This window comes from Squalius cephalus (genome assembly GCF_949319135.1).
Source record: "Squalius cephalus genome assembly, chromosome: 22".
Lineage (NCBI taxonomy): Eukaryota > Metazoa > Chordata > Actinopteri > Cypriniformes > Leuciscidae > Squalius > Squalius cephalus.
In genome coordinates, this window is record NC_137143.1 from 27,716,434 (window position 1) to 27,736,598 (window position 20,165).

At 39.1% G+C, this 20,165-nt stretch overlaps 1 protein-coding gene across 11 annotated transcripts in view; it reads right to left on the reverse strand.

The window, feature by feature from the left end:
* itpr1b (inositol 1,4,5-trisphosphate receptor, type 1b) overlaps positions 1 to 19,093 on the reverse strand; it is a 137,096-nt gene extending 118,003 nt beyond the window's left edge. For 3 of the 11 annotated variants that reach the window (XM_079856654.1, XM_079856662.1, XM_079856658.1), the window contains exons 1-3: positions 18,905 to 19,093; positions 16,187 to 16,300; positions 10,514 to 10,584 (exon numbers count right to left, since the gene is read on the reverse strand). In XM_079856654.1, the coding sequence (XP_079712780.1) occupies positions 10,514 to 10,584; positions 16,187 to 16,278 (163 nt within the window). In that variant the 5' untranslated portion in view covers positions 16,279 to 16,300; positions 18,905 to 19,093. The remainder of the gene's footprint in view (positions 1 to 10,513; positions 10,585 to 16,186; positions 16,301 to 18,904) is intronic. The other 8 variants (XM_079856653.1, XM_079856659.1, XM_079856655.1 and 5 more) reach the window with 3 other exon arrangements.
* Positions 19,094 to 20,165: the final 1,072 nt, after the last annotated feature.

The window sequence follows — 20,165 nt, forward strand, 5'->3', positions numbered from 1 at the left end:
ATTATGACTAACAACACTCGCAGCTGGTTACTGTAAGACTTTATGTGCATATCTGCCAGCGTTCTGGGCAGCCAATGTTATTCAAAGCCAGTAATGAAATGGGTACTTTTCCTAATATTTGCATATGGTATCAGTAATAATGTGACAGCCATCTGCTGCGTCCACAGCTAACAGTTCAGAAGAGTTCTAGTCATGATCAGAGCAAACATGGCCTTGCATATCACAAACTCATCAAGGCACTTTGTATTTGCATAGATCCATCCAATTAAGTCTAATTTCCATCAATGGCACTGCAGAATGTTTCACCTATGCAGCCTATATGCCTATATATATATATAGAGAGAGAGAGAGAGAGAGAGAGAATACCAGAAAATAAACTTAATAATTATAGGGAATTAGTAGAAAAGGAATAATTAATATGTAATCAATATACTTTAAGATATATAAAAAATATCTTACAGGTTTGGAATGACAAGAGTGAGTGAATTTGGGTGAACTAGCCCATCAATAAATTCTACTTCACTAGAGCCAGTCATTTTCTGAACTCTAGGCCATGAATGAATTGAAGAATGTTCTTCAATCCAACATCTGTCAGATTATGAAATATGGTCTTTATAAAAGAATGGGCATATGTGAGGATTTGGAGGCTGAGTTTTGGCAGACTGAAATCATTCCAGAAAAGCTGAGGGTGTCAAGTATCAGAAGAGGGCAGCCAGAAGATGTGTAGCTGACAGATGACAAAAGCCTGAAACAGGAGCTGGGTGGAGAATAGCTGAAGGAGGAGGTCATCTTTATGTTACAGTGTATGAAGAAGCACGACTGGTTTTCGCTGTCAGTGTCACAAAGAAGAGTGTGCTGGAACTGGTAAGGAAATACTAAGTGAATACTACTAATAAACAACAGACATAAACTGAACAAATTTCACAGACATTTCACTGACAAACAGAAATGGAATAATGAGTCCCCGAACAGAGCTGGGGTCAATATCAAAAGTAGTAGTCGTGTGGAGCTTCCACCAGCTGCTTTAAGTTCTACAGTGCATCATCACATCTTCCAGATTTGCCAGTTCTTGCTGTGTGATGTTACTCTACTCTTTCAACAATACACTTGCAAGTTCTCGAACATGTCTGGGGGGACATATGGTCACATGGTTTGGCACTGCAAGGACAATCATCAGTCTTTAAGGGTGCTTTCACATCTGTAGTTCGGTTCATTTGGTCCGGACCAAGGGCAAAAAATATTACTTTGTAGCATTTTCAGCTGTTTTGGTTCCTTTTCACACCACACTGATCGCTCTGGTCCGAATCAGTTTATGAATTGATGAAACGAACCAAAATGCAGTCACGTGACAACATCCAGATCGCTCATTGGCCAGATGTGTCTTGAACGCATTTCCATAACTGCACTTCGTTTGGTCAGAATTAACGTGCGGTAAAATTCCAACAGAACTCCCGGAAGTAAACAAAGAGGTGGAAAATCCGGCAGACAACACGCCACTGTTTACTATGGAGAGACGACTGCGTGGGCTGATTGTATCCTTGGTCATATTTTATTATATAGTTTACACCATTTTAGACAAACAATAATATTTGAGAATGAAGCAAGGATGCGAAAATAATGTTAAAGGAGTCATAACCTAGTATTACCTTGGATACCCACGCTCTATTATGGTCTTTCAGGCCCTTCTAAAAAAGAAAAGTGGAAAAAAAATAAACACAGAGCTCCTCTGACCCTTATTTCTAAAGGCATTATTGTCTCGCGAGATCTGATGCGATATTTTGGCTGTCGTGGACGGTCATTTTAATAATGCAAATGAGGGGCGCGTTGATTGGTGGCAGGAAGGAGGGGGGTTGACACCGCAGGTAACGCTTCAGCATATCATTCCAAAATGACATCATGGCGCAAGTTTTTTCTGATTTCTCATTACTATGACTGCCATGCTCAGTTAGCGTAACTTTAAATGTAACTGCAATCTCAGTCATTTGTTGTTTGCAAAGTAGCAGCCATTCCCCATGTTTACCTCGAAGCTAATACTCCCGCTAGCATACAATAGCCGCATTAGCAGTTAGCTGCTGTTTGTTACACACAGTAGAGCAATAAAAACACAGTCTTACCGTTTCAATTGCAGGCAAGTCTCTGATTGTTGGAATGGCCCCTTTTTCCAAACGGAGCTTCGATGCCAACTTCGCCTGATATTGCCCCAAATTTGTGAATGATTCCGGCGTAAAATGATTAGCACAGACACCTAACGTTAAGCCAGTGGGAAGGGTAGTAGGAACCGCGTCATTAAAAATGAATTTAATCCACTGGTCCCTGACAGCTTGGTCCGTTCTTGGGAGAGAAAACACATTTACATGTTGATTCTGGCAGTCAACAACAGAGCAACTCACGTGTGCACTACGCTTCTGCATCTTTCGCGACTGAATATGAGGGGGAGAGGGGCAGGGCGGGCTTCCTGCAGCATAGGTCTGCGGTGTCCATATATGGTATATCCTGCCCCGTCTTGACGTCAAGTCGGGGCAGAAATTAAAATCTCGTATTTGAGTGCGCGTGCACGTGGGCTGTTTTACGAACCCAGGGGTAAACAAACGCTTCACTTTTAAATATCGGCTTCCCGGCCAGTGTATAATCGTTAGGCAATCATAACATACATTGATTCTCGTGGAAAAGTGAAAATTACAGGTTATGACTCCTTTAATAATTTCCATCAGGCTCCGCACCTCCTCACAACTCCAAGTTTGTCCGCGAGCTGCCATGTTTAAAGTGCAAACTGTCAACAAACATTTCTCCTCATCCCATTATGCACAGCGCAGCTGACTACGGCAACTGGTTTAGTGCAAAATGCGCAGTTATTTGGCAGTTGGTTCTGTTCGAGGTCGGATCACGTTCTCACCACAAACGAACCGCTCCAGAGTTCGTTTGAAAGCGTACCGAGACCTCCTCGTACGCTTGTTTGGTCCGCTTTTGGTGCGCACCCGAGTGCGATTGCCGCATTCACACCTGCCCAAACGAACCGCACCAATGGGGAAAACGAACTCTAGTGCGATTCAACCGAACTAAATGAGGCAGGTGTGAAAGCACCCTAAGTAGCTCTTTCATTACGGACATTGCAGTTTATTGCTCCTAGTGCCTCCTGAAGCAGGACTATGGCAGTTTCACACAGGTGATCAGGGATCTGGTGTTTTTCAGTCAGTAGAAAAGTCTCTTTAATGTCCTAAGTTATTGGAACTGTGACTTTAATTGTCTACCGCCTGTAAACTGTTAGTGTCTTACGGACTGTTCCACAAGTGTACGTGCAATAATTGTTTATGGATCAATGAACAAGCATTAAAAACATTGTTTAAACCCTTTCCAATAAATATATAAAGCTTAATTGGATTTTACATAATTATCGTTAAAATACAGTATACCAAAAAAGGGACCTTTCTTTTTTTTTGCTTAGTTTATATATATTTCTTTAATTTTGGTTGAAGAAGCACAGAAGCCCGCACACAATGTCCTTCAGGAAAATGTCTTCAAAAATGTTTATTCAGAGGCCATAAAAATGACAAAGTGCATACCAAAAAAGTGCTATTCCCCAGAGTTAGATAAGTCCATACATACCCTTTTCATCTCTGTGAGTGCCGTAACTCTTTCTGACATACCCACCGCTAGCCTAGCTTAGCACAAAGACTGGAGGTAAATGGCTCCAGCTAGCATACTGCTCCCAATAAGTGACAAAATAACGCCAACATTTTCCTATTTACATGTTGTGATTTGTATAGTCACAGCGTGTACAAATAACAAGGTCACATGAGACACAGCCATCTTCTAACCGTATACATACTGGAAACTATATTCCCAGAAGGCGAAGCACTGCTGTACGTGTTCAAGTGTTTTGAAGGAGGCTTTGTAGACACTCTGAAGGGAGGGTGGGATTTAATGCTTTCAAAGCTAGCTTGCTATTGCTAGCCTCTCCAAAATTGCCTACCCTTCCTTTAAGTAGTTGACTAGTTATTCAGGCAACCCAATGACTAATCTGTTTTGCATATACTTACATACTGAAGACAATATGGAATTTAGATTATATGTATACAGTATCAACTACGACTACTGAATATTGATTACTGAAAAAGTGCCATTTTTAATTGTTTTTTTTCTTTCGGGTAGTCACTATTGCATTAACATTATAACATTAAAAGCTAAGTATTCTGCCCTTCCATGAGGCGTTTGAGGATATATTACACCAGACAGGGAGAATCATCTGGCTAACTATAGAGGTGTCTGACTCTCAGCTTCATCCATCAGTCCCTATAAAAACACAATATCTGTCCATCAAAGTCTGTCACACTTAAACCAAAGTGTAATAATCAAACTGACAGCCACACATGGACATGCTAAGATACACACAATAAACTCCTGAGCACACGCCAACACATAGAGGCATACAAAACAAGCTGACAAAGACCCATCCATCTGCCACATCCACTCATCCTCATGAGCAACCACAGAGAGCAGTGTCGGGAGCGATTGACGGCCCATTCTACAAAGCACAAGAACACTAAAGGCTCCGATATACTTCAAGCTAAAATCGAAGTACAAACTACTGTGGCAATGGCATCATTAAAACAAAATCAGGGCAAAACAAAGTTTGTTTGGGGAGTTCGAAAAAGCTTGCCAAAGTGAACTTCAAAAAAGTTTAAGGTCAGTAATTTAGACACACTAAAATGATCAAAATTGACAGTGCAGACTTTTATATTGTGAAAAAAATATATTAAGCAGCACAACTGCTTTCACCATTGAGTAAACAATGCCTGACTTTCCATTTTTGAACAAACTAGTCCTTTAAAGGTACAGTAGCAAAAACAGTTCATTTTAAAGGGATAGTTCACCCAAAAATGAAAATTCTGTCATTATTTACTCACCCTCATGTCGTTCCAAACCCGTAAGACTTTCGTTCATCTTCGGAACACAAATGAAGATATTTTTGATGAAATCTGAGCTTTCTGTCCCTCCATTGACAGCCTATGCAACTACAACTTTGATGCTTCAAAAAGTTCATAAAGAGATCGTAAAACTAATCAATATGAATCAAACGGTTTAGTACAAATTTTGTGAAAAGAAATGATCGCTTTATATGATGAACAGATTGAATTTAGGCTTTTATTTATTCACATATAAACATTCATCAACTTGCACATCAGTTATTGTAAACGGAAGCTCATGCATGTTCGCTCGACGTGCGAAAACCAATGAGGTTCATTCTCATGTTACGCAGCATGTTTGAGCTTCAGCAAGAACCAATGAGGTTCATTCTCATGTTACGCAGCACGTTTGAGCTTCAGCAAGAACCAATGAGGTTCATTCTCATGTTACGCAGCACGTTTGAGCTTCAGCAAGAACCAATGAGGTTCATTCTCATGTTACGCAGCACGTTTGAGCTTTAGCAAGAACAAATGAGGTTAATTCTAGTGTTACGCAGCACGTTTGAGCTTCTGCAAGAACCAATGAGGTTCATTCTCGTGTTACGCAGCACGTTTGAGCTTCTGCAAGAACCAATGAGGTTCATTCTTGTGTTACGTAGCAGGATGGAAAATGTCAAACTAAATTACAACTTCTTTCGGTTCAAGAAGCCTGGACTAATATTCAAAGTGGGCTTCAGGGGGGGAAAAAAAATCATACAGAAGTGCAGTATATTTGAACACTCTCTCCAATTCCTCAAGCCAAATAAGCAGAAAGCTTCTCTGAAGAGGAGGACGCTACGGCTTCAGCAGCCTCATGCTGTAGCAGGACAGACTTGGACAGAAAGAACCACTGACTTGAAGCCAAATTACAGTTTTATTGCAATTATGAGAGATATAAACGTCCCTCAGAAATGTAAGGATTGTGCAGAAAAAAGTTCTACATACGGTATGTGCACTCAGGAACCTCAGTTGGACTTAAAAGGTAATACAACGGTGTGAAGCACATCAAAACATCAACAATTCACAAGTCACAGAAAGAAAGCCCTCAGACTGGGCAAAGAATATTTTATGAAACAGAAATGAGCAGCAGTGTCAAGGCAGAGACTTGAACACTTCACATGCAAAGCACCACTGAAGCCTTAAACAGCTGGTCATGACAGTTCATTTACCAGTTGACACACATTTCAAACCATATTTACATGCTTGTTTTATCTAATACCATTTCAGTGACAGTCACTGGCTCACAGCTCTCTTTTGCATACTATGTAGTAGAGATGGGGAAATTAAACTAATTTATATATATATATATATATATATATATATATATATATATATATATATATATATATATATATATATATATATATATATGGTGATTATTACGAAATAGTTGCTATCATTATATTTAAAGCGCATATATAAAACGCATTTTATGCCAGTAAGAGATTAACAGTAACTTTGCATTTGCCTAATGATTAGTTACTATTCTATCTTACTTTTCATTGTGTGAATAAATCCACAAACACACACATATATAAATAAATATAGTTTATGTTCTATATTAAATGCCAACATACAGTACTATGCATGTATGTTACTGTTATATTTGCACAACCAAACTGATGTGTACATATTACAATTGAATGTATAGTTGATCACAAAAAAATACTGTTCACAAAAAGATCATTAAGATGCATTTAAAAAAATAGATGTGAATTTCAATTTCAAAACGTTTCCACACTGAAAAAGTGTTAACCTGAAATTGTTACCTCCAAATTCTACTTCAACTTGACCTAACAAATAAAATAAAAAAACACTTTTTAAGTTTTTCTTTTTAATTGAAGCCCTCCACATGATGGAAAACCGCCAATTCTGATCTAAGTATCAGTTCTGATACCGCCAATTCTGATCTAAGTTGTAACATATCAAGCTACAATGTGACAGGCTGTCATAAGAGCAATATACCAGCAGAAGGGGCTCAGAGATTTCTCCCAACATGCTCTCCTAGGGCAGCCTGGAGGACAAGGTTAGCTAACTTCTGACAGGTTTCATCTTTAAGGAGAGAAATCAGTTCATTTTCCACCAAACAAAAAGTAAAGTCACAGCTCAGTTCTGCTCCTGAAGAGCTCCATTTCTATTGAGTTTATCCCCAGTTCCATCAACCACACCTGAACCAGCTAATCAAGGTCTTCAAGTTTACCAAAAAAATGACAGACGTGTGTTACAGCAGGAACTAAACTCTGCATAAGGAGCACACTCGCATTAGCTTTCTCTCAAAAGACAAATGCATCACATTTTGCTGCATTGAATATAACACTATCTCTGACCTTTCTATTTTGCCCAAATTGGGTGAGACATAATTCAAATGAAAACACAAACAGAAAACCGCCTTTATATATAGCACCTTTTAAAAGTGTTTGACAGGCAACATATGCTTACGGCATCAGGGATTCCGATCTGGTCTCCTATTGGAAGCTCAAATGTGCTGCGTAACACAAGAAAGAACCTCATTGGTTCTTGCAGAAGCTCAAACGTGCTGCGTAACACTAGAATGAACCTCATTGGTTCTTACAGAAGCTCAAACGTGCTGCGTAACACTAGAATGAACTTCATTGGTTCTTGCTGAAGCTCAAACGTGCTGCGTTACACTAGAATGAACCTCATTGGTTCTTACAGAAGCTCAAACGTGCTGCGTAACACTAGAATGAACCTCATTGGTTCTTACAGAAGCTCAAACGTGCTGCGTAACACAAGAATGAACTTCATTGGTTCTTGCTGAAGCTCAAACGTGCTGCGTAACACTAGAATGAACTTCATTGGTTCTTGCTGAAGCTCAAACGTGCTGCGTTACACTAGAATGAACCTCATTAGTTCTTACAGAAGCTCAAACATGCTGCGTAACACTAGAATGAACTTCATTGGTTCTTGCTGAAGCTCAAACGTGCTGCGTAACACAAGAATGAACCTCATTGGTTCTTACAGAAGCTCAAACGTGCTGCGTAACACTAGAATGAACTTCATTGGTTCTTGCTGAAGCTCAAACGTGCTGCGTAACACTAGAATGAACTTCATTGGTTCTTGCTGAAGCTCAAACGTGCTGCGTAACACTAGAATGAACTTCATTGGTTCTTGCAGAAGCTCAAATGTGCTGCGTAACACAAGAATGAACCTCATTGGTTCTTGCTGAAGCTCAAACGTGCTGCGTAACACTAGAATGAACTTCATTGGTTCTTGCTGAAGCTCAAACGTGCTGCGTAACACTAGAATGAACCTCATTGGTTCTTACAGAAGCTCAAACGTGCTGTGTAACACTAGAATGAACCTCATTGGTTCTTACAGAAGCTCAAACGTGCTGTGTAACACTAGAATGAACTTCATTGGTTCTTGCTGAAGCTCAAACGTGCTGCGTAACACTAGAATGAACTTCATTGGTTCTTGCTGAAGCTCAAACGTGCTGCGTAACACTAGAATGAACTTCATTGGTTCTTGCTGAAGCTCAAACGTGCTGCGTAACACTAGAATGAACTTCATTGGTTCTTGCTGAAGCTCAAACGTGCTGCGTAACACTAGAATGAACCTCATTGGTTCTTACAGAAGCTCAAACGTGCTGCGTAACACAAGAATGAACCTCATTGGTTCTTACAGAAGCTCAAACGTGCTGTGTAACACTAGAATGAACTTCATTGGTTCTTGCAGAAGCTCAAACGTGCTGTGTAACACTAGAATGAACTTCATTGGTTCTTACAGAAGCTCAAACGTGCTGCGTAACACTAGAATGAACTTCATTGGTTCTTACAGAAGCTCAAACGTGCTGTGTAACACTAGAATGAACTTCATTGGTTCTTGCAGAAGCTCAAACGTGCTGTGTAACACTAGAATGAACTTCATTGGTTCTTGCTGAAGCTCAAACGTGCTGTGTAACACTAGAATGAACTTCATTGGTTCTTGCTGAAGCTCAAACGTGCTGCGTAACACTAGAATGAACTTCATTGGTTCTTGCTGAAGCTCAAACGTGCTGCGTAACACAAGAATGAACCTCATTGGTTTATACAGAAGTTCAAATGTGCTGCGTAACACAAGAATGAACTTCATTGGTTCTTGCTGAAGCTCAAACGTGCTGCGTAACACGAGAATGAACTTCATTGGTTCTTGCTGAAGCTCAAATGTGCTGCGTAACACTAGAATGAACTTCATTGGTTCTTGCTGAAGCTCAAATGTGCTGTGTAACACTAGAATGAACCTCATTGGTTCTTACAGAAGCTCAAACGTGCTGCGTAACACTAGAATGAACTTCATTGGTTCTTGCTGAAGCTCAAACGTGCTGCGTAACACAAGAATGAACCTCATTGGTTCTTTCAGAAGCTCAAACGTGCTGCGTAACACAAGAATGAACCTCATTGGTTCTTACAGAAGCTCAAACGTGCAGCGTAACACAAGAATGAACCTCATTGGTTCTTTCAGAAGCTCAAACGTGCTGCGTAACACAAGAATGAACCTCATTGGTTCTTACATAAGCTCAAACGTGCTGCGTAACACAAGAATGAACCTCATTGGTTCTTACAGAAGCTCAAACGTGCTGTGTAACACTAGAATGAACTTCATTGGTTCTTGCTGAAGCTCAAATGTGCTGCGTAACACAAGAATGAACCTCATTGGTTCTTGCAGAAGCTCAACCGAACCTGCCTGACACGTGAGAACAAAGCTCATTGGTTCTTGCGGAAGGCTCAAATGTGCTCAAACACAAGAATGAACCTTATTGGTTTTCAAGCACATCAAGCGAACATGCTTGAGCTGAGTAATTGACAGTTTCCATTTTTGGGTAAACTATATCTCTTTAATGCTCATTCACATATGAAAATGATGTACCACCTACACTAAACCTAACTGATAGTGTTGACAAAATCAATTATGAGATAAAAACACAACCATGCCATAGCTTGTCTTTTATTGTGATTTGTGTTTCATGGGACTCGAGAGCTCTGCATCACACGTCCAATACTTTACCAGGTGAGTTACCGGGCAAGTTTACCATGATGTCAGAAAAGCCATACATATGGAGCTGATTATGTGATGTAAACGTCAAAATGCATTACTTTGCAAATCATGCACTAATGATAAAAGTGTTTTGAAGTCATAACATAGTATTTTGCAAGCAGCTGCTTGGAAAACAAGTCATATTCTGCCCCTTTAATCATAATTTGGGAAAATTAATAAAAGTTGTTTTTACAGCCACTAGGGTTCACTTCAGCTAGAAAAACAGCAGTGAATTATATATATAAATATGCTTCTTGAGTTTCAAAGGAATTTTGGAAGCATGTTTTTCAAATTAAACCAGTTTGATAAACAAGTTTGAGTGTGCTAAAAGTGGCATGGCCAAAGGATATCTCTACAGTCACTGACAACACGACAGGATAATATCATAACAATACCACACAAGCAGATATCACACAAAAACTCCACCAAACTCCATTAAATAAGCGTTAAAAAAACCATCTTCCACAGAGATATCTAAAATACTTCAGTAAAACACCCCAGAGTCCGCAGTTAAGGAGACATAAATGTGGCCTTACCTCGAAACTTCTTAGGAGGGTTGTTCAGGTCCCCAGATTCTGGTTGCACCACACAGCGGTCGTCCACCAGACTGCAGAGATGAGAGACATGAGTCAGACAACTTCTCTGGAGGCAGCATTTCGAGTATCTCTATTTTTATACAGTTATTTATCGCGTTTTCTGCACAAATTGTGGGGAAAATGGATTTCGGAGCTCATAGTACTACACTACAGCGCTATTAGGTAGCTGATGGCATGATCAAATAAGGAACAATATTTAAGGATGATACATTTTTTGTTAGCATAGAGGTCATCTATAGGCTAGCATACCCCTAAAAGTTATAAAAATTTAATTTTAGCACATACACACATTTATAAATATACAATCTTTCTCTTCAAAAAAAGGGGGAAAATATTAAGGACTTTTACACAGGAGTTTAGGCAATAAAAATTAATAAAAAATAAAATATTCTACAGAATGAGAATGTCCCTGTCTCTAGTCTATAAATATATATAAATAAATAAGAAATGACTGGCTCAAAAAGTCATAAATCAATGCAAACAAACCAATTATAACTATAAACATATCAGTTTATATATTTTATATCCAGTCGCACCATAACAGCCTATTGCTCAAGGTAAATCAGTTAGAAATATAATATTGTGTAGGGTTGTTTTGTCTTTAATTAAATGTCTCTTACATTTTAGCATACAGAAAGAGTGTGAAATAGAAACGATTAGCACATGAAGAGGTCTGTGTTTCCTGAAAGGTTTATCTACTTAAATGCATGAGCCACAGTGTTATCTTTTCCACTTGTTAAAAGCAAATGTCATTTATACTGATTAAATCATTCAGTGATAATGTAATGACACCAAAATTTGCCTCTCATTATACTTTTTCTATATCTCTATTAGCCAGAATGAGTCACTGGAAATCAAACTCTTATTGGATACATTCACACAGCAGCAAAATACATTTCTGTTCGGTTGTGAAACACAGTGGCAACTGAATTATAACCAAAGTGAGTCAGCTGAGCCTTTATGAACAGAACTGAAATGTTATGGTTGTCAACTTCTCTCAAATTATAAGTGATATTGCATGGACCATTGCTGTTTGGGTGTGAGCGGAGAAAAAAGGAACCAGTAAGTTTTGGGCCACATAAGAGGATGAATGGGAATAGGAATGTGCAAAATGCCAAAAAAGACTATGTCCTTAAATGAACAATAATCATCATCTGCAGTTATATAGACTGTCTCTGGTAACCTCCATCTCAATATTTTAAAGTGAAAATCCAGTAAAAATCTCTGACAGTAACTGTGAGCAAGGGTCTGGTCATACCCTTATAAATTATTGGCTGCAATTCAAAACCTACTGAGCTGCAAGCCTGAACAACAATTTTTGGGCATCATACACACTTTAGAATAAACAAACTGAACTTACACAGTATTTCTCGGCATCAAATGCACATTAAACATCTGAAATAAACCTACACAGCATTTGTAGGCCTGAAAGGTATGTACAAATCAAACAGTTTTATGTATAATATGTGTTATATGTTTGTTTATATATATATATATATATATATATATATATATATATATATATATATATACATACATACACACACACACACACACGCGCGCTTGAACGGTAGTGTATTGAATCTCTGTACGAGTTGCCTATGCAGCAATTTCTGGCATCATAAATGCATTCAAATGTCACAAACAATCAAAACTACACAGTATTGTTGATTATCACAGGTGTGTTTAAACTAATTGTGGGACATTTTAGGTACAATTGTCCTATGATACCTATGCTGTCTAGGTAGGTAGCCTACTAGGATTTTAAAACACAATATAATGTACAATAGTTTCTGTACAAGAAGTCTGAAAGTCTTCAGAGGCTTCAAAACACTGGATATTGACAAAGTTATTCAAATGAACCAGCAACAAGTCCGTACGTAATTTGCATCCAGCTTTCATCCTTTCACCATAAATGTGACCTGGCAAGTGAATTTCACACTCTCCAAGGACTAATGGACAGGTGGCTTCTGTCCGGTTGAACATGACTGACGCAGTCACATGCGTGCACCAGGACAGCCAGTTCTCATCACATTGGCGTTGTGTCCTTTTTGGGTCCCTGTGCCCAGCTGCAGACCAGGTGGCTCATTATCCCAACCCTGCTAAGGTCTCTCTGTGGCACTGACACAAACACTACACACCACATACGCCAGTGTTGCTAAAAATAGCCGTGGCTCATGAGGATGTGCGCACGGTAGAAATGCAGAAAAAGTGATTACAAGGCACAACAACAGCACAACGGCATCTTTACAAACGAGATCTGTCAACGTTCTGTTCTTCAAAGCCGCACTCTTGCTTTTGTTGCCATGGATGGGTGACGATGTGTGTGATGACATCACGCAGGCTGGCAAAGGGGGCTGATTGCCAGGAAGTGGCAGGGTGTGATTAACCCAAGACAATCTCATTCCCAGGGGGAAGGACATGAAGAGGGCAGCGTTGAGACTTGACTCCATTTCGGCAAGGAACACTGGAGCAGAATACAGAATAGAGAACGGAGGAGGCCGCAACTACTGGCATTTCTAACAACGTTTTGTCCTGTATTGATATCGCTTTATTAATCTACTTTATGTAACTGGTGGGTTGCTGTTCATAATGGGCGATGTCTTTTCTGATAGGGGTGTATACAGTGGGGAAATATAATACTCTATAGAAATGTTCAAATGCAATTGACCATATTGAGTACACTAAAATTTCAATGGTGAAATCCAGTAATTTCAATAAGAATCAGCACGATTGTGAGTTTCGCACTAGGGCGAAAATGTTCCCCGTGCTCACGTAAATTTCACACGTTGCCCGACAGAAAGCTGCTTGGTTTAAAAGTGACTTTTGTGTGAGCTGTGCGTCATGTGTAACCGGTCCTACTCGACCTGCCCCAATTCGAACGACCAATTCGAAGACTCCACCGTGGGAGGCAAGCGCGCTAACAAGGATGCTAAAGAACACAGTCTCTAGCATCAGTCGCTAGAACGCCTATTGAGGCCAGGGGAGTGAGGTTTACACGCACAGCTCTTTCTGGCCTACGTTACACTAACCCCCCTTAACCTTACTCCCATCCGGGTCACGGCACCAAATGTAACTGGTCCTACTCGACCCTTTCCGAGCGCGATTTGAACTGGCGTGGGAGGCAAGCACGCTAACAAAGATGCTAAAGACCACAGCCTCTAACACCAGTCACTAGCACGTCTCTTGAGGCCAGAGGAGTAAGGTTTACACGTACAGCTCATACTGGCCAACGTTACACAAGCATTGCTACACTATTGATAGCGGACTTTTTTTTCCAAAAAATTTCGACAATTTCGAAATGTGACTGCACCTAAACTGTACATATTTAGCAGAGCAAAATAATATTTAAAACATATTTAGCAGAGCAAAATAAATCCGATTTAACTTTTAAAGTTGACATGAAACTAATATCTTTATTAAATATATATACTTAATTAAAATAAAACATTGTAATGGGACTTAGTTGTGAGGTGTTACCGTTTATTTTGAACCCATAATCTTTCATTAAATATAACTCGATTTTCGGGTGAATCACTTCTGCAGGACTTCTACAATCATTAAAGGGATAGTTCACCCAAAAATTAAAATTAGCCCATGATTTACTCACCCTGAAGCCATTCTAGGCTAGGTGTATGACATTCTGTATGACATTCTTCTTTCAGACGAATACAATCGAGTGTTATATTAAAAAAATGTCCTGGCTCTTCCAAGCTTGAGGATGGGACTGAATGGCTGTCTGTCTTTGGAAGTCAATCAAAGCGCATCTATTCATGATTAAAGTGCTCGATTGAAATCCGATCAGATTTAGAAAGTGTGAACGGCAACAAAAAAATTTTTTTTACAAATCAGTTTCGAGCTACATTCATATGTGGTTTGAAATCGGATTCAAATCGCATTTCTGGAAATCCATTTCAGTCTGACTGCTCTGATCGGATTTCTCGTGGTTCATGTGACTTTCTCATGCCACGTATAATGTAAACGTCAGACGCTGTTATAGGCAACATGCTGTTGTGTTGTTGCAAAGTGCTGGACGAGTAGAAAATGACAATACATCATTATTTTGAAACCGGCGGAGACGACAGCACGGAATAAAGCCGCTCATACCAGCCTACTACGTTTCTGCCGCTACCTCATAAGACACAGTTGTCCAGCGTGGCGGCTACACATTGTCGTGTTATAAATAAGACAACATCTGTATTGCAAACCACTCCATGTTGCGGTTGTTGTTGTTGTTGTTGTTGTTGTTGTTGTTGGCATTTACCTACCAACGCAACATTATTGCCATAGAAACCAATGCAGATATTTCGGAAAACGAAAGAGCGTCATGGAACACCCAAATCGGATCTGAACAGTTGCAATACACAATGTAGATGTCAATAATTTTAGATCAGATTCCAATTGGATATGGACTGACAGTGGCTACGTTTACATGCAACCAAATAATCCGTTAGTAATCGGATTGACGGCTCAATCGAACTGAAAAGCCTTCATGTAAACACCTTAATCGATCCGACTGAGCTCGATCCGAATGAAATTTCGATCGGATTGAAAGGGGTGGTTCATTCCTTTTCTAATCCGATCGAGAGAACATGTGAACACTTGATCGGATTGAAAACCGAAACTGAACGGACTGCGCATGTGCAATGACATTGAAATAGCGTAATGACGTATGACACGCGCGGAGCGAGCTGTACTTCCTGTTGAATAAAGTGGCATATAAATGTGTCCCGTCATTCTAAAATTCTCCTTTCACTCAGCGTCTGTGAAGTGGAGCAGGACAACGTCCAACCAGTCCTTGTTTTGGATTCTCATCCACAGACGACACGGCACAACAGTTCATATGCTCATTGTCTCCAAATTATGACCAGAAATGGATAAATATTAAGTCTGCTGTTTAAAACAAATAAAGAACCAACGTAGGAGAATGGTTGTTATTCGTGCAGTGTGCTCATGTCAAAAAACTATTCTGATTCGAAGCTTGTGACATATAAACGCGCAGATTAACCCGATCACATTTTTAGCGCTCATGTAAACACTACGTTCGGAATTCGGATTCATCAATCGGAATGAATTCAGTCTGATTGGAACAAAAGTTGTGCCTGTAAAAGTAGCCCAGAGTGAACATAAAACTAAAACTGAACCAAGTCTCCACCCTAAAAGTTTTTCTTTGTCAATAATCTGTTATGCTTGGATGTTTATCACAATACACAAGAAAAGATCTGTCGCTACTTCCGTTTCATCATGACTTTAAGGCGGGAGAAACCGCTTTCCATATTTTCCAATCAAATTTTATGCAAAGTTTCGGAATAAATCCATGTGATCTGACTTTTAAGAACCAGAATAGAGACTTTTGTCTCGGGCCAACCTCCAAGCAATGCCCTAGCAACTGCCATTCATCATATCATAAGGAAATCGCACCAGAAATCCAACTACACAAGAACAACCACAAAACATTTACTTTTCGTTTCTGAATGTGGTTACTTCTCGTTTCTGAATGTGGTTTACCCTCACTTTCTTCTTCCTCTTGTGCTCCTGTATTTTCATGAACTTCCTCTTATTTAAACGCTGATGTCCACACAGAGGGTGACGACATGAGGATTGTTGTCTTACCCTAAAGTGCTGATAAATCCATTGGTGGACCCCTCCGCATACAGGGAGCAGATATCCCCGATGTGGAGGAAACTGGACATTTTGTCCGACATTTTGCTCCACTTTGCGGTGTGCCTGCGGACAAGATATGAAACAGATTAAGGTCCAATAAAATCAGCGAATGTCTTTTATTCATCTTATTTAGACATTATATGTAGGTTATTATCAGACATGGAGATAGCGAGACAATAATAGCATGAGGGCCATGGGGATGGATTCGAGAAAATGAGAATTTGCCATTTTGAGATGGCCTAGTTTTAGACAGCACAAGCATGGAATTCAAGGTCCTTCTGCTGTACAGTATGGGTGGATAATGAGAAATAATACAGCTGTGCTACATACTGAAAAGACACTTAATTATGTACACATTTTTGCAGTGTTGTTCGAACCTTTCTGAAGGGCTGAAATTGAATGCAGCATCTTGGTTCACTATAATGTCTGTATTATTCAAGGACAGCTAGTGGTTAAGTGTGACCTTTTGAGGGCTCAACAATAAAGATGTTACAGGGCCAGTGAGAGAGCGTGTCTTATACGTTTGGTAAGTTTTAAAGATTTAGTTGCTGATTGAAATATGATAAATTACAATGATGCACTGAAGAAGACTACAAGCCTGCCAACTGAAATGTGTCATATGAAATATGAAGAGCCTTATTATAGTTATAGAAAACTTCTAAATGAATCTAATATTTAGCATAAAAAACATGATAAATTATAAATAATATAAATAATTGTTGTAAATAAATAAAATAAAAAATATGAAATAGTAACAACATGTAATTTTTTAATTAAATATATTAAAATCTAAGTTATCATATATAGCCTATATATTATTATTTAAAAAAAAAAATAGTAGGAGAAGCATTGAAATTATTAGCAATATGTATAACTAAAAGCACACACATCTCCTCTGTGATCGTACATTGAGTCAATGCTACAGTCATCTAGACAGCTGGAGATGAATGATATGGTTCAATCAATGGCAGATGAGACCAGATAGCATCAATAAGGAACAGACTGCACAGATGCTCAACATATATAGCATATCAAAGTAATGCAAACAAATACAGTGTTGACATTAAGATGATATTTGCCTTCATCTTAACTGAAAGTTTATGCACTATTGGAAAAGAACTGAACTTTGTTTTCTTTGGCTGATTATAAAGACAAATTTTTATTTGAACAGTAAACATGCTCTACCTGTCAAATATCCAATGATAAACCACTTCCTCATAACCTCAAGCTCTGTTTGAATTTCAAATATTACCCACGTGAATAATGCCGATGTTTACTTTATTTTATTACACAACTTTATGGAACTCTGAATGGTCAATCACGATATTCAGTGGTCAAATGTTTCTGAAAAATTACTGTAGCCCAAGCCAACGCTGTATAACTGACCGCTCATCCTGGAAATCTGTTGTGTTTTTTTTCCATATAATGGCTCATGTTCTATCTACATTCACATTTTACATTTATGCATTTGGCAGACGCTTTTATCCAAAGCGACTTACATTGCATTTCAAGGTACACATTTACATTCTTATCAGTTCTTGCTTTCCCTGGGAATCAAACCCATGACATTGGCATTGCATGCCCCAACGCTCTACTGTTTGGAAGATAATAAAATAATACTCTGATCAATATTTCATATCCATTTATTTATTTACCTGATATGTAGCGGGACAATCAATTGATAAAGGACACTGTTGGGATGTATTCTCTGTGATAATGACTGCCTGACTGTACATTATCCCTTACTTAGTGACTGAAATAAAGTTGATAAGTACTGCATTGACATCTGTGCAGGAACAATAATAATGCATTATAGGCCTACTATAACTATAATTGCCTAAATTAACAGCAAACCACCTTATTACATTTGTTCCAGCTGTTTATGGCATGCACTATAGTCCTCACCAAGATGTAACTTTCCTGTCAAGTTAAAGCATGGTATTTGGGGATCTTTTAGAACTTTATACAAGTTCCAAATGAACAATTTGAAGATTATATTTGGCCTGTTAAAGCAAACAGGAATGACAGATGTATGTGGGCTGTCCCTGAAACACATGATGAGTCGAATATTTTTTTTCAGTCTGAGGTTTTAAATGTGGAGGCCGAACTTATCTGACTATACAAACCACAGTTTCCCCGTGTGAAATAAACAAAGTTTTACTCAGAGATCTACAGCTGAGACATCCACCTTGACGTTGACCGTACGCTGAAGTCAAACCTAAACGCTTAATTTGACAGGTGATAATAAACAGCCAATCAGAATTCAGCAGCCTCGAACTGAACAATGCATCTATCCATTACAAAACAAACCGCTTCACTGCATAAACTCCAATCCAGAAAGACACTATGAACACTAATACTATAAAACCCGACGGCTGAATGTCTTTTAAATGCCTGTATCCACAGTCTCGATGATGTCTGCGGTCCACCTGCCTCCTTCAGTAGCACTTGACTCTGTTACACTGTTACACTGAATCGTTCTGAAATTGTTACATTGTTACCGCGACATCATCAATCAGAGCATCGAACGCCTTCATTATAACAACGTCCCACACTGTCAAACTTCCGTTCTGCACTCACTCACTGATGGATGCATCAGTCACACATCCACTGCCTGCCTGATGTGTCTCTTCGCAGTACAGTAACATGAGTTCAGCCGAACTTTACCTTCTTCAGAAGGAGACCGTGTCGGGAATGCAACACTGGAGATGTGGTCAGCGGCTAAACTGCTCCGGCCGGGATTCCTCGTTTAATTCCATGATATGCGAAAGTCTCCCAATTGAAAATCGCGGCGTCTAGCTGTAGCTGCCAGTTGGATTTTGTCCGCACTTGTCCGCTCTCTCACCACCTCCACATGAGCTCTGAAGCTCCGCCCCCTAACTGAACGCATCAGGAGAGGGGGCTGATGGGTAATGGAGTTCTGATAGATAGATAGATAGATAGATAGATAGATAGATAGATAGATAGATAGATAGATAGATAGATAGATAGATAGATAGATAGATAGATAGATAGATAGATAGATAGATAGATAGACATAGATAGATAGATAGATAGATAGATAGATAGATAGATAGATAGATAGATAGATAGATAGAGCTCCTCAAGTACACTATGTGTGTTTAATTACACATATAAACAGGCATTTGTTGTTTCTTTTTCTATTGGCCAACAGTGTATCTTTAAAGGGAATGGGGGAGGGGCTTATGAGGTCACTGACTGTCAAAAACAGGAGCTGTACTTTGTTTAACAATGTTAATTGAAGTGTATAATACCTCATTATTGCATTTGCATTGTCTTTAATGTGATAGGCCTACGTTATGGCATTCTGTGGTGGTAATGTAGCCTACTGAAATCTGAGTTTATAAAGTCTAGAAAAATGCATTCAAGAAACATAACAATCGACTGAGTATTGATGAATCAAACGCATAGCCTACTTACCCTTAAGAATCCAGCACAACAGGTTTGGATCTGGTTACTTGATCATGGACTACTTCCCATGTCCTTCGATTCTGGTTTTCATAGGCACTTTTTAAAAAGTCTGACCCACAAATCAAGTTGGTGATCTACTTTTTTTCTTTTTTTGCATTTGGCCTACTAAAAACATTCCTAATGTTCATCAGTCGAACTGGAGCACATTTTTGATGTCTTTGGCATTGGCTTTTAACAGTGTTCCCTTGATGGACGCCTCTATTTTAAATATGCTCTGGGTTGTTCATGAAATACACAAAACTCACTTGTGAATGGACTTCAAAACAGGCTACTATAGATCACTGCAGCTTGTTTTAATTGTATTGAAATATTTTTTAATGGGTTGCATATTAATACTGATGGGTCAAGTGTGCATTAAAGTGGCTGGGTTGTTACAGGTATCAGAATTTGTTCATGCAAAGCATCAGTGGATCACAAGGCTGTATCCAAAACCTGA